The following is a 13,315-nucleotide window of genomic DNA, read 5'->3' as shown; positions in this document are numbered from 1 at the left end:
CTAACTGATCTAAGAATATATCTAAATTGACTTATGTAGCAGTACTTTTAATTAAAAATATTATAAATTTTTAAAAATAAAAAAATATATGATTCGGTGTATGGACCTAAGCTTTTGGATTCAATATATGGACCTGAGTGGCTTTGACTCGGTATAGGATTTGAGATTCGGTATACAGACTAGAGTGTCTTCAACATAGTGTATGGACTCGAGGTTTTCGACTCAGTGTAGGGATCCGAGTGTCTTCGACTCGGTATATGAACCCCAGTTCTTCGATTTGATGTATGAACTAGAGGTCTTCGATTTTCGTAGGAACATGTTTGGATTTGATGTAGGGATACAAGTGTCTTCGATTTTCGTAGGAACATATTTGAATTTGGTGTTGGGGCCTGAATAAGTTAAGATGATTTGGAAAGAAAAGATCTTCTAACATGGAAGGAAAAATGATAGACAAATACAAGATAAATAAGTACTTATAATAAAATAGAAAATAATAGATACTCAAGGTCCTTAAATACGATAAGGGCACGGATGCACAGTTTGCCATGGTCAACAAAACTCTTTATTGTACAAGTCTTTAAGATGTATACTCTTGAGCTCAGACTTGATCTACCCAATTGAGCTTCCATCTTTCCCACATCACCCATAGGTTTGATTTTCTTCTAGACGAAGTTGTCGACTTGAAAAGTACGGGGAATAACCATCTTATTGTAGGTCTGGCATATACATTATCGATAGGCGGAGAGCCGCATTACTACATTCTCCCGTGTCTTATTAATCAAGTTTAGCTCGAGCTATCTTTTTTTATCAATATTGTTGGGGTCATATGCATCTACTCAGGCTTTTGCTTCAATTTAGGAGGGAGGTCGACCCAACCCTAATAGTTCGATTCGGTAGTTCAGGCACTATTGACACCTCTTCATGTCCCTCAACCGGTCGAATTAAAAGGATATCGTGGACTAGTTAGACTTCTGCTCCTCTAGTTTTTTGACTTTTCCGTGAGTCGACATGTACTATCTTGACATAGCACTAATTTCTCGAGATCGTTTGATCATCTATGACCTCGCCTACCTGATCGTCTATAGAGATCTTCATCTTCAAATGATAGGTGGAAATCACGGCTCGGAATGAACTCAAGACAAGTCATCTGAGAATGACGTTATAGCCAAATGGGGTATCGACCACTATGAAAATGGTGATTCGAGTTCGCTTCAAGGGTTCTTCTTACAAGGACAGTGGGAGATTGATCTGCCCCCACAGTTTCATCTCATGCATGTCTAGTGAAATTGAACAATGCCGTGGAAATGGATCATAGCTTATGTCGATCTATCTACATCTGATCAAATACTTCTTTAAAAAGAGCACATTTATTGAGTTCCTAGTTCGATGAAGACTTGAGCCATGCCATAATTAATTGTGACGGCCCGTATCACTGGTACATCCTCGTGGGGGGTAACTATCCCACTCAGGTCTCAGGGGCCAAAATTGATCGAGGGACCTATCTCTATCCAAGATTTGATGTTAATCCTATAACTCTTGAGCCTTCGGTCATGGGTCTTCTGGGTTCAATTTGAGTCTCCATCAATCGACCTACTGGAGTCAAGGTTAAAAAGTTGGGAAGACACAGTATCATACCTTCTCATTATCCGACCTACTAGTGACAGGACTGCCTCCATAATTTTTACCATTTCACATGCTTGTCCATGCCTGGTCATATTGGTGGTGCGTAAATAACTCCTTTGGTCGAATAGGCAGCGGAGGAACCTTACGCTCAGATTGAGCTGACACTGTTATTGGCGTCATAATCTCCTTCCTTGTGGCTTGAGCTTCTTTCATATTAATATATTTTTGTGCACAACCCAAAAGAAGGTCGAAAGTCACAAGAAGCTTCCTCACCGGAGATCGGAAGAAGCCCCCTTCCTACAAACCTTGGGAAAAAGTACTGATGAGCACTTTAGAGATGGCTGAAGGCACGTCTAAAACAATTTTATTAAATCGATGTATGTAGTCTCTCATGTATTCCTTAGTTGTCTGTTTCAAAACGAACAGGTTGAGAAACGTCTGATGATACCTCTTGATGCTAGCTAAGTGTTGTAAGAATATGATCTTGAAATCGGCAAAGGTGTGAATTAATAAGGATGGTAGTCTATCAAATCATCAATGAGCAGATCCAAAGAGAGTCGTTAAAGATTCTACACTTGATGTCATCTGTATACTAATGCAGTAAGACATTATTCTCGAATTAACCTAAGTGATTCTCAAGATCAAATGATCTGTTATAATCTTCTAGTTGAGGTGCCCGAAAGTTACAGGGTAATTCGTTATTCAAGACATAGGTTGAGAAAGACATGCTTTCAATAGGCAAATGTCTTATGATACCTCTTGATGCTAGCGAAGTGTTGTAAGAATACGATTTTAAAATCGGCAAAGGTGCGAATTAATGAGGATGATAGTCTGTCAAACCATCGATGAGCATATTCGAAGAGAGTCATTAAAGACTCTACACTTGACATTATCTGTATACTAATGTAGTAGGGCAGTATTTTTGAATTGACCCAAGTGATTCTCAGGATCAAATGATATGTTATAATCTTCTAGTTGAGGTGCCCGAAAGTTACAGGGTAATTCGTCATTCAAGACATAGGTTGAGAAAGACATGCTTTCAATAGGCACGAGCTCTTTGTCTTTATTCCGATTTTGAGGAGGCATCTCCCTCACAATCGATCCATCTGAGTACTCTTCAGATGGTATCACGGTCTTACTTCGTTGCTTAGCGAAGATGATAGAGAGAGGACTTGCTAGACCCATCGATCCTTGATTATGAATGGGTGGCACCTCGTTTGAGGCGTCAGGTACTTTTTCAAGAGTCAGATTCATCAGAAGAAGTCTTTGTAAAACCCACTATAGTGCCCGATCACCCAATGCTTGGAACTCATCTTTGGTCATGGTGATAGTCTCACCACGAATTGCATCTATTGGAAAATTAGGGTCCTCGACAGTTCTCGTCTCAGTTCAAGTGAGTTCTCACAAATAATGTCAATTTATTCCTATATAAGATCACAGACAAGTGAGTTAGCAAGAATCAACTACTAAGGGGAAGAGGTTGAAGATGATGAAATTGAAGAGAACACTTGAGATACCTACAACACTCAATCATGGATTAGAATGAGCATCGAGGCGGGACTTGATGTGACCACTTTGACACTCAAGTTAAAATTCCTTTTAGGTTTATCCAAAAAGAAGAAGGAAAAGAGAGAGTTTAGTAAAAATTCCCTGAAAGAGAATTAGCATTGTCTTCTTTAGCATTTATATAGTTATCAGAAGAGCATCTCTACACGCTTCATTGTCCTTCATCATTCTCGTACGAACCAGTGAGGGACCAGATTCAACAGTTTTTGGTGGTCTCTCCATTCATTGAACATCACATGTTTGATGAAGGGAAATAAGAGACCAGATTTGATAATAGCATAACGTCTTCACCACCTCCACAATGCCACGTGTTTTGGAATATTCATCATTGTGTTCTTTTTAAGGACGACCGAGCTGATGGAGTCAGGTGGCCGAGTAGAATTAAGAAGTCAGGTGGTCGAGCGGAAGAAGTTGAGTAGTCAAGGGTAAGGATTGCATAGGCGAGTTGAGGGAGTCGGGTGGTTGAGCGGGGGGAGTCGGGTGGTCGAGCGAAGGAAGTCGGTTTGGCGAGCTGATGGTGTTAGATGGTCAAGTTGAGGGAGTCGGGTGGTTGAGTGATCAAAGTCAGGTAGTCGAGATGATGTAGTCAAGTACTCAAGTGGTTGTTTTGACCTCCATCTATATTTGATTTTGACCATCATATATGTTTGACTATTGATTTGACTTCTCACGAGACACTGCCACATGTGAGTTTCCTTTTCCACTACATTATAATAATAATTTAAATGATATCACATCATTATTTTTAAATAATAAAATTAAAATAGGATGATTTTGATTAAAATTATGAGAATCTGTAAGTAATTTTAAAAATGATCAAAATATATTACATGGGATTCTATAAATCCTTGGTATCGCACGCTTGAGACGTGGATACGGATTGATACAGTAGTTAATTATATATATATATTGCCCAATACAATTTCCGTCCCTTATGAAAAACGTGCTAGATGCAATGATTAAGTTCCAAACCAGCACCAACCCATTGATCGATTAGTTATATTTAAGTACAATTCTCATGTGACGACGTTACGTTGATTGTTAGCGTCAGAATAAAATATCTCCTCTCTCCTTCTCCTTGCTAATGGAATCGCATAGCCTATGCTCCTATCCTCCTATACACATGCATGCATGAATACATTTTGAGTCTTTGATTCCAACACCGTACGTGTTAAAATCCATTGATTAATTATCTATATCCAAAAGTTTAGATTGTTAGCAAAGAGACTTTTAATTTAGGTTCTTTGCACTGACCACCATTCGGAAACAGGGTTATCACGGTCTTATTTGCTAGCCTTAAAAATACTAACAACAAACAAAAAAACAAAAAAGTTTAATCACAATTAATAGTCGGATCGGATGGACTCATCATTAGGTTTAATTACCCAATATCTATCTAATATATGCCTGTATATTATTTTAATTTTAATAATAAATTTTTAAGCTCTTTAAACAATAAACATATATGATATAGAAAAAAGTGACTTGGTCTCCTTCTTCATCCACTACAAAAAGCGATGCAATGGAAGCTATATATGATATATACTGCAATGTTGTGTTTCACGTAGTTCCTTACGCGGAATTCTACTTGAGTGGAAGATTTTGGTGGGGGTGGCCCACCGGCCTTTCCCAACAATAAACAACACTGAATAAATACTTAATTCCTTTATAAATTAATCTTATACATAAAGTATTCCATCATTTTAATTGTGATAACAACAACTTTTGTTCGCTTATTATATTTCATATTACATCATTCTCGGTCATCTTCAATTGATGCAAGATTAATCGCATAGTATAGAGCACAAAAAATAAATTAGGAAGATATATAGGGATAAGTATGAAGGGGATAAAGAATATTATCATGACAGATGGAATATAAAGGTTAAGATATTTATTTCGATTTGTTATTGATATTATATTTATAATTTATTAGGAAAGCAAATAAGAATTGGGCAACAAAAAAAAATCTAGCATTAATCATTGGTGGAGAGGTGTTTTGCAAACATTGAGTCAACAGTCCACTAGGCTGTGCTCTAAATGGGTGGTCCCCAATGAAGGCAAATGCATACGCAGACGTAGAGACAGAGGGTTAAAAACTATATATATAGAAACAGGACTTTGAGAGTAGTGTCCCCATGCGGACTTCCATCCGCTGCTGTCCATATTCCACCATTCTCTCTCATCGAACCTCATTAATGTCGACGTGTGCACCTCCGCCATGGTCGTCCAATCTTACCACTTACTGCTAAACAGCGGCGCTGAAAGAGCAGTCACTTCATCATTTCACTACTAGATTGCCACGCCGGGGCGGAAAAGGAGAAGTGGCCTTTTGGGTTGTGGGATCTGCCGCCTGATCGATCCTCTGAGTTCTCCATAATTCCACTCTTGGTTCGGCGTTCCTCTGCGCGGTTATTGCTGGAGAGTAGGGAGGGCGAAAGGGGACCCAAAGGTCAGATCTTGATCTGCCGGATTGAATGATACGCCTCGGGCTTTGTTTCTTGTTGTCGACCCTTTCTCTCCTTTGGTTCAGTCAAGCTTGGGGACCGAGAACTAGTGTGTGATTCTTTCTGTCTATAGATCCGAGCACTGACGGGTTGGGGGTAGACTCTAGAGGGTTGGGAGCGGTTCTGGCAGCGGGATTGGCGTGTTTCTAGTGGGGAAAACGAAAGGTGTCAGAAGGCGCCTTTTAAAGAGTTTTTGGTACAAATATGTTGCGTAAATCTTCTGTTTGCTAGGCTACTGCTCTGCTTGTTTTGCTCGCGATCGATAGACCGTGGGTCGTATTTTGTGTGCTGGTGTTTATTTTGACGCTTATTCTACTTGGTGTTTTTAGTTCCTGCCTTTCGGTCGCCGCCGAAAAGATTGGGGATGTTTGGTCTTCTTTTCCTAGTCTATCTTTTCCCCCATTGAATCTCTATTTTTTTTTTCACTTTATTTTCGCAGTAGTAAATATTAACGAAGTGTTTGATCTTAGTTTCTCATTCTTCTTCCATTGTTTAACTTTGGGTTTTCTTTTGTGTGAATCATTTGTCAGTTGGAATGAACCAAATTGCATTTCCGCCGTCTGAATGACTGAATCTTTCGTTCGGCAGTCTCTGTCTCAATATCTGATTAATCGAGATTCTTGATTCTTTTTTGAAATATGACTCCTCCTTATGAATCTCTTGATGTTTTCTACGTTTGTCAATTACCTTTAGTGCAAATTTCCCCGAATTTGTTTCAGTATATAACTTTGGAGGTTGTCTGTCTCTTCAGCTTTTAGGAGACTTTGCTGATATTGCAAGATAAGATGAGAGTTTTCAGCTTTGAGAGTGTGATAGACGAATTTGAAGAGCTGACGAAGGATGCTGGCGGGCACCAGCGCGAGACTTTACGAAAAATACTTGAACAGAATGGTGAAGCTGAGTACTTGCAGAAACTTGGCCTCGGAGGAAGAACTGACCCTGAGAGCTTCAAGGCTTGTGTCCCTCTGGTCACTCACAGCGATCTAGATCCTTATATTCAGAGGATAGCTAATGGGGAGACTTCTCCCATTCTCACCGGGAAGCCTATTAGTTCCATTTCACTCAGGTGAAAGCTCTCTTATCCTTGTCCTTTTGCCTATTCACAAGGTCTGGTGATTCTAACTTTTGGAAACTTATTCTTTGTCTCCTAGTTCTGGTACAACACAAGGGAAACCCAAGTTTTTGCCATTCACTGATGAGTTAGTTCAGTCCACGATGCAGATATATCGAACTTCGTTTGCATTCCGGAACAGGTATGAAGCTTGAAAGGGCCAATCGATCTCTCATTTTGTTATTTGATCAACTCATGCCTTCATAAATATTTTCATTTTCATAAGACATTTTAAAGAGAGATATGTTGATATGGTTTCAAAAAGAACAAGACGCGAGTTCCAATAGTTGGGATAAACTCTATATATATAGTTTTTCAATCATTTTGGTTCTAAGTTCTTGTGTTGTTCCAATTCCTACCGCGATACGATGTCAAAATGGATTTCACGCTCCATAAACACTCATGAATAGACGCGATTTGCAGAGAATACCCTATCGGCAATGGGAAAGCTCTGCAGTTCATCTATAGCAGCAAGCAGGTGAAAACTAAAGGTGGCCTCATTGCCACCACAGCCACCACCAATGTGTACCGAACTGAGCAGTTCAAGCGAACGATGACGGATATCCAATCTCAATGTTGCAGTCCCGACGAAGTCATCTTTGGTTCCGACTTCCAGCAGTCCTTGTACTGCCATCTCCTATGCGGGTTGATCTACTCCGACGAAGTGCAGTTTGTCTTCTCCACCTTTGCACATAGCATAGTCCATGCGTTCCGGAAATTTGAGCAGGTGTGGGAGGAACTTTGTGAAGATATTCGAAGCGGAGTTCTATCGAGCAGAATCAGTGTTCCTTCAATGCGTGCAGCTGTTTCTAAGCTCTTAAGACCCAATCCCGACCTGGCAGATTCTATCTCCAACAAATGTATGCGACTGAGCAATTGGTACGGTGTCATCCCGGAGCTTTGGCCTAATGCCAAGTATGTCTATGGCATTATGACGGGATCCATGGAGCCCTACTTGAAGAAGTTAAGGCACTATGCCGGAAGCCTACCCCTCATGAGCGCTGACTATGGGTCCTCGGAAAGTTGGATTGGAGCTAATGTGAATCCTAGTTTACCTCCTGAGCTGACGACGTTCGCCGTGCTCCCTAATATTGGCTACTTTGAATTCATCCCTTTGGAGAAACAAGTAGGGCAGGAGATGGAGAGCAGTGTCTCCACCATTCACTACATAGAAGGTGAACCAATTGGTCTGACTGAAGTTGAAGTTGGCAAAGAGTATGAAATTATCTTTACAAATTTTGCAGGTATATTTATCGTTTTATTATCATTTATTTATTTATTTATTTTTGTCTCCACTTGTTTCTCTTATTAAAATGCTTTCAAGTCATAAATGGGGCGAGAGTGACTTTTTGTAATCGATGAGTTTGCTTTCTCCCTTGGCCTTGGCCTACACTACATATTTTTAAAATGTCTATTTGTGCCAATATATATATATATGAGAATGCTAATGGACCATATGCTATTACTTAATATCGAGCAAAAATTAAGCAAATGGATTGCTTCGACTTGCACTGTTCATTTGCTAGTATCATTGGTTGACCCACTCAAAGTACGTAGAACATATTATCTTCATGCTACAACTTCAAAGCACACTGTTGTGCTTTGCAATTTTCTTGATCCGCTTGGGACTAATATTTTGAATTCTATGACAGGTCTCTACCGGTACAGGTTAGGAGATGTTGTAAGGGTAGCTGGCTTTCACAACACCACACCAGAGCTCCAATTCGTGTGCAGAAGAAGCCTTGTGCTGAGCATCAACATCGACAAGAACACTGAGAAAGATCTGCAGTTGGCAGTTGAAGAAGCAGCGAAGCTGTTGGCTGAGGAAAAGCTCGAGATCGTGGACTTCACAAGCTACGTCGATTTGTCCAATGAGCCTGGTCACTATGTGATCTTTTGGGAGTTATGCTCCGATGATGCAACTGAGGACGTCCTTCGCTGCTGCTGCAATTGTTTAGACATGTCCTTTGTAGATGCTGGCTATGTTTCCTCACGTAAAGTAGGCACGATCGGACCGCTCGAGCTCCGCATTGTGCACAAGGGAACCTTCCACGATATCTCGGATCATTACCTGGAGCTCGGGGGCGCAATGAACCAGTTAAAGACCCCTCGATATGTCAGCCAGTCGAACATCAAGGTGTTGCAGATTCTGAACAGGAATGTGACTGGGTGTTACTTTAGTACTGCGTATGGCATGTGAAACTCGACGGTTAATACTACTTTCGCATGCATTTCTTGTAGCTTTACCTTCAACTTTGCTTCTCTGCCAGCTCAAGTGACGTGACTATGTAAATCATATTTCTCAATTCAAGCATATGAACGTCAGTCAGCTCTCATAATTATATTGTTCTCTCGCAAGTCAATCTATCCGGCTTTGGAGTTGGGAGTTTGTTGCTTATGTTGATGATATTTGATGACGTCTAACTACAAGATTGATTATCTTTGAAGCTGTTAGTTTACCTTTAGGACGTTCGAACCACAACAGAGGTGGAACCTGCCAAATTTGTGCACCTAGCGCAGCAAGTTTTGGCTCCCAACATCTCTTTGGAAACGTACTACAGTACAGGGGCAAGTTTTAACTCCGAGCATGCGTTCAGACTGCCAGGAATAAAGTTGTGATTTATATATTGTAATAAAAAAATTTACCCGACCTCAGATATTGTGATTTATTACTTAATAAACATATCAATTCTGCACCTTAAAAACATCTAACAAGCTTATCTTTTTTATGTTGTGAAAACTCATGATTCAATCAGTAGCCAAAGAATCAGTGTTCCTTGGTTGAGCTTTCAGCATGTTTATGTTGGAGTCCATCAGTAGTTTTGTCTGGTTCCAGTTGCACAATCAGTAGGGATTATAGTTTTTTCGCACTATGTATGGTCAGCCTTTTCCAAGATCTCAAAGAAGATTGACTGAGAGTCAATTGTTAGGCGGTACTAAGGATTCGATTGAATGGAGATGAAATCCTAACAGATCCTTTTCTGTTAAATTTGCATATTGTTTCTTGGTTAATTCTGGTGTTCGCAGTCCTTTTATTGCTAACTCATGGATTTCTTTCGAGCAAGGTCAAAGTCAATCACTACTGGCTGATTCTGCCATAGTAATCATGATTAGGTAAATCTAATAATTTTTACAAGACCCAGAGAGCCCTAGAGCAGTGAAAAGCCCAATATTAGCTCCGACAAAGTATATATATATATATATATATATATGTTTTTGTTACTCGACAGATTCCTATTGGCTCAGTGAAGCGGTAGCCGAAACATGCCGAAACATCGAGGAGCCTTTATCCGTCGCACTCGCCACGCGTCCCTCCTTCCCCAAATATCCCCCGCCGGTTTGACGCTCCTTTGACCGTTCCCATCTGCCCGACACGTCATCTCCCTAACCTCACCAAAAGCTTCCTTCTGTCCTCCCTCACACAGCGGAGAGCGTGTTCCTCTCATCTTCATCACGCAAATGGACTTTTCAATCCTCCCTTTTTTATCGCTTTTGATTTAAAAAAAAAAGCAGGTGCAAATAATAAATTGCCTCGGAAAATTTTCAAAATCCCGATCCTCCCGACGCCCGCGCCACGTTCGAGCCGAAGCCTCATCTTGATCGTCCACGTCTTTTTCCGGGGGACCCCACTCCGCGATGGTCCTCGCGTCCGGCGTCCCGAAGGTGGCACACATCGGCTGCTGATGAAAGCATCCGGCGGCTCTTATCTCTCCACGACTCCATTGGCCTCGTAGCTGGTACTTTAAACAGCGCGTCCAGCCTGCCCTTCTCCTTCTTCTCCTTCTAACTGATCTTTCTTCTCGTCTTCTTTACTTGTTTTGTAGCTTCCGAGCCCTAAACCATGGCGGGCGGCGATGAGCCCTCTCCGAAGCCCGCGGAAGAATTGGGATTCTCTAAGGAAGATGAAACCATGGCACTCCTCCTCAAGAAGCCACCATCTGTTCGCCGGCGTCGTATCGAACTCCATCGCGCCAAGCCCGGAGTCCTCGAGGTCAAGCGCTGCAAGGATCCCCCCGATGAGGGATCCAATTCTTCGCCAACGTGCGATCACGACGCTGACGACGGCCTCATCGGAATCTTGGCTGCCGGGGGGGAGATCCGTGGACGGGAGGGGCAGGGGACCCGCCTTCCTTGTCTGTCCCATGGGGCTGTTTCGATGATCGGTCGGAGGCGGGAGATGGAGGATGCGGTTGCGGTGGTGCCGGGATTCGCCGGGAGAGGTGGGTTGTCGGGGTACGACTTCTTCGGTGTGTACGATGGGCACGGCGGGGCGAGGGTGGCGCAACTGTGCCAGGAGCGGATGCACGTTCTGTTGGCTGAACAAGTGTCGGCCGAGGGGTGGCCCCGGGCGGAGGGGCGGTGGAGGGAGATTATCACGGCAAGCTTCTCGAGGCTGGACGGCGAGGTGGAGGCAACGGCGCGTGGAGAATCGGAGAGGACGATGGGGTCGACGGCTGTGGTGGCCATGGTGGGGACCAAGCGGATCGTGGTGGCCAACTGCGGTGACTCCAGGGCCGTGCTCTGCCGCGGCGGTGCCGCTTTGCCCCTCTCCTTCGACCACAAGGTAAAAACCGTAAAAATTATTATGCGCTGTAACTTTTCTTACTGGATCCTCGGTATTTTAATATATATATTTTTTGAATATTAATTGTTTAACTATTGTTTATGAGATGGCGTGTGTTCATCGTGGGAGATCAGAGATTAGTTTTAAAAAAATGGTTTCTTAATTATGATTTTTGTCGTGTTTCTGAGGATTTGGTCGTGAATTTTAATGAATTAGCTCCCAAAATCTCAATATGAAATGTACCAAAGAAAGGACCACATTTGATGGTTCCTTTCTCCTCGAATTGTCTAAACTATTCTCTGGCTTGCATAATTTATTATGGGCAGCTGTTCCACTCAACCATTTAAAGTGTTCTTTTTGCCAAAATCAAATTGTTGATATACTTTTTTCGTTCAATGTAGATTCCACTCGACCATTTAATGTGTTCTGTTTGCAAAGTTCAAATTACTGATACTTTTTTCATTCAATGTGCATTTTCCTCAATTTTTTTTAACTGAAAACAAAACATCTGCAACTTGGCAATTCCTGAACCTGGACGATATAAGTTTATGATAATTGTTAATTACACCAGCAAATTGGTTATGGTGGTGAATATTTTATATACGTACAATGTTCTTACTGCCCAGTTGTTGAAAACAATAATATATGTTGTTTGTCGAAACAGATTTTCATGCAATATCTAGCATTTTTGTTATGAGAAACAGGTTGTTTGACAATCAATCTTTGTTTAAATTTATACATATAATTTCACTTGGGAAGAGTAATTTTGATTGGAGGAAGTTAGATGCATCACTACGTTTTGTTTTGCTGTCCTCTGCCTTTTCCCTTCTTGATATGGATTCATATATACATTCATACACTCCTGGCCTATACAAGATTGTTGTGTTTCATATTTGAATCTCTTGTTCTTCCAGGCTGATAGACCCGATGAGATGGAAAGAGTGGAGGCTGCCGGAGGGAGGGTTATCAATTGGGAAGGGTATCGTGTCTTGGGAGTTCTAGCCACTTCAAGATCTATTGGTCTGTTTCTTGCGTCGCATGTTTTTGTCGCATTAAAATTCGATCATGCAATTCATTACTAGTTTATGAATGGTTTGCCATTGCGTTACAATTTGCAGGTGACTTCTACCTGAAGCCATTTGTGATATCAGAACCTGATGTGACTGTGACGGAGAGGACTGATAAAGATGAGTTCCTCATATTAGCCAGCGACGGCCTATGGGACGTGGTGTCCAACGAAGCAGCCTGCAAGATTGCAAGGCAATGCCTCAATGGCCGGATGGCAAGGATGTTCCCTGATGCTGTCAGCGGCTCCAACGCCACCGAGGCGGCTGCACTACTAGCTCAACTTGCCGTCTCTAGGGGGAGCGAAGACAACATCAGCGTGGTGGTCGTTCAGCTAAAACCACTCCGCGCCAGGAAATCGTGACGATCGAATTAAATAAATAATATGCTACGTGATCAATCATTCTGCAGATCATTCGGATAGAAGCAGCAGGAACTCAAACAGAACTTGCCAGCCAATTAAGTCTTTATTTCAAACAACCATCTTGGCGAAGCCATTAGCAAGAGCTAGAGAATTTTCATCTCTTCTCTATACGTTTTATCTTTCCAAGGCCACCTAATTTTCATATAATTCATCTGGCCGGCGTATGATGTAAATAATTAGCATGTCAATACTGACAAGTCCTGTGTTCTTAGAAATTTGTTTTCTTCAGCCAGACTCCAACAAATGTAGCTTAACTTCTTCCTGGATTCACCTAACGGACACGTCGAAGAATCAGGGAGTGGGAGAAATGGTGACACATAGCCAACTCGAATTTTTTGTTGCCTGATGGAGTCTGTCGGCGCATCGCGTGCGGGCTTGTCCACGCTACGTGTCCCAGCACTTTTTTGATGTATGATTTGGTTCACGTCATGGACTAATAAATCTACATAAATAAT

General features: G+C 41.7%; 2 protein-coding genes across 3 annotated transcripts; both read left to right on the top strand.

Moving 5' to 3' along the window:
* Positions 1-5,342: 5,342 nt before the first annotated feature.
* Positions 5,343-9,214, top strand: LOC141832044 (jasmonoyl--L-amino acid synthetase GH3.5-like). Of its 2 annotated transcripts, none has more exons than XM_074719515.1 (5): positions 5,343-5,641; positions 6,448-6,762; positions 6,848-6,949; positions 7,231-8,051; positions 8,460-9,214. In XM_074719515.1, exons 2-5 carry the CDS (start codon positions 6,482-6,484, stop codon positions 9,005-9,007), a joined length of 1,752 nt encoding a protein of 583 aa, XP_074575616.1. In that variant the 5' UTR covers positions 5,343-5,641; positions 6,448-6,481; the 3' UTR covers positions 9,008-9,214. The 2 variants fall into 2 exon arrangements, with proteins under 2 accessions (XP_074575616.1, XP_074575624.1); XM_074719523.1 differs by lacking the exon at positions 5,343-5,641 and adding an exon at positions 5,658-5,892.
* Positions 9,215-10,605: 1,391 nt separating this feature from the next.
* On the top strand, positions 10,606-13,075 carry LOC141829584 (protein phosphatase 2C 51-like). The gene is made up of 3 exons (XM_074717098.1): positions 10,606-11,371; positions 12,286-12,391; positions 12,490-13,075. The coding sequence occupies exons 1-3, from the start codon at positions 10,649-10,651 to the stop codon at positions 12,798-12,800; spliced, it is 1,140 nt and encodes a 379-aa protein (XP_074573199.1). The 5' UTR covers positions 10,606-10,648; the 3' UTR covers positions 12,801-13,075.
* The last annotated feature ends 240 nt before the right edge of the window (positions 13,076-13,315 follow it).

The sequence above is a fragment of the Curcuma longa genome, chromosome 1, assembly GCF_044706935.1.
Source record: "Curcuma longa cultivar G26 ecotype Majalengka, Jawa Barat chromosome 1, ITB_CL_G26_1.1, whole genome shotgun sequence".
Lineage (NCBI taxonomy): Eukaryota > Viridiplantae > Streptophyta > Magnoliopsida > Zingiberales > Zingiberaceae > Curcuma > Curcuma longa.
The sequence above is the reverse complement of the archived record's forward strand: the minus strand, read 5'-3'. Positions and strand labels throughout refer to the sequence as shown.

What these genes read in the sequence shown, in the direction of transcription:
- LOC141829584 (XM_074717098.1), top strand. Translation starts at nt 10,649, where the DNA reads ATGGCGGGCGGCGATGAGCCCTCTCCGAAGCCCGCGGAAGAATTGGGA. An exon ending in CCCTCTCCTTCGACCACAAG is followed by an intron (nt 11,372 to 12,285) that starts GTAAAAACCGTA and finishes TTGTTCTTCCAG; the next exon opens with GCTGATAGACCCGATGAGAT. An exon ending in AGCCACTTCAAGATCTATTG is followed by an intron (nt 12,392 to 12,489) that starts GTCTGTTTCTTG and finishes TACAATTTGCAG; the next exon opens with GTGACTTCTACCTGAAGCCA.
- LOC141832044 (XM_074719515.1), top strand. Translation starts at nt 6,482, where the DNA reads ATGAGAGTTTTCAGCTTTGAGAGTGTGATAGACGAATTTGAAGAGCTG. An exon ending in TCGTTTGCATTCCGGAACAG is followed by an intron (nt 6,950 to 7,230) that starts GTATGAAGCTTG and finishes CGCGATTTGCAG; the next exon opens with AGAATACCCTATCGGCAATG. An exon ending in TATCTTTACAAATTTTGCAG is followed by an intron (nt 8,052 to 8,459) that starts GTATATTTATCG and finishes ATTCTATGACAG; the next exon opens with GTCTCTACCGGTACAGGTTA.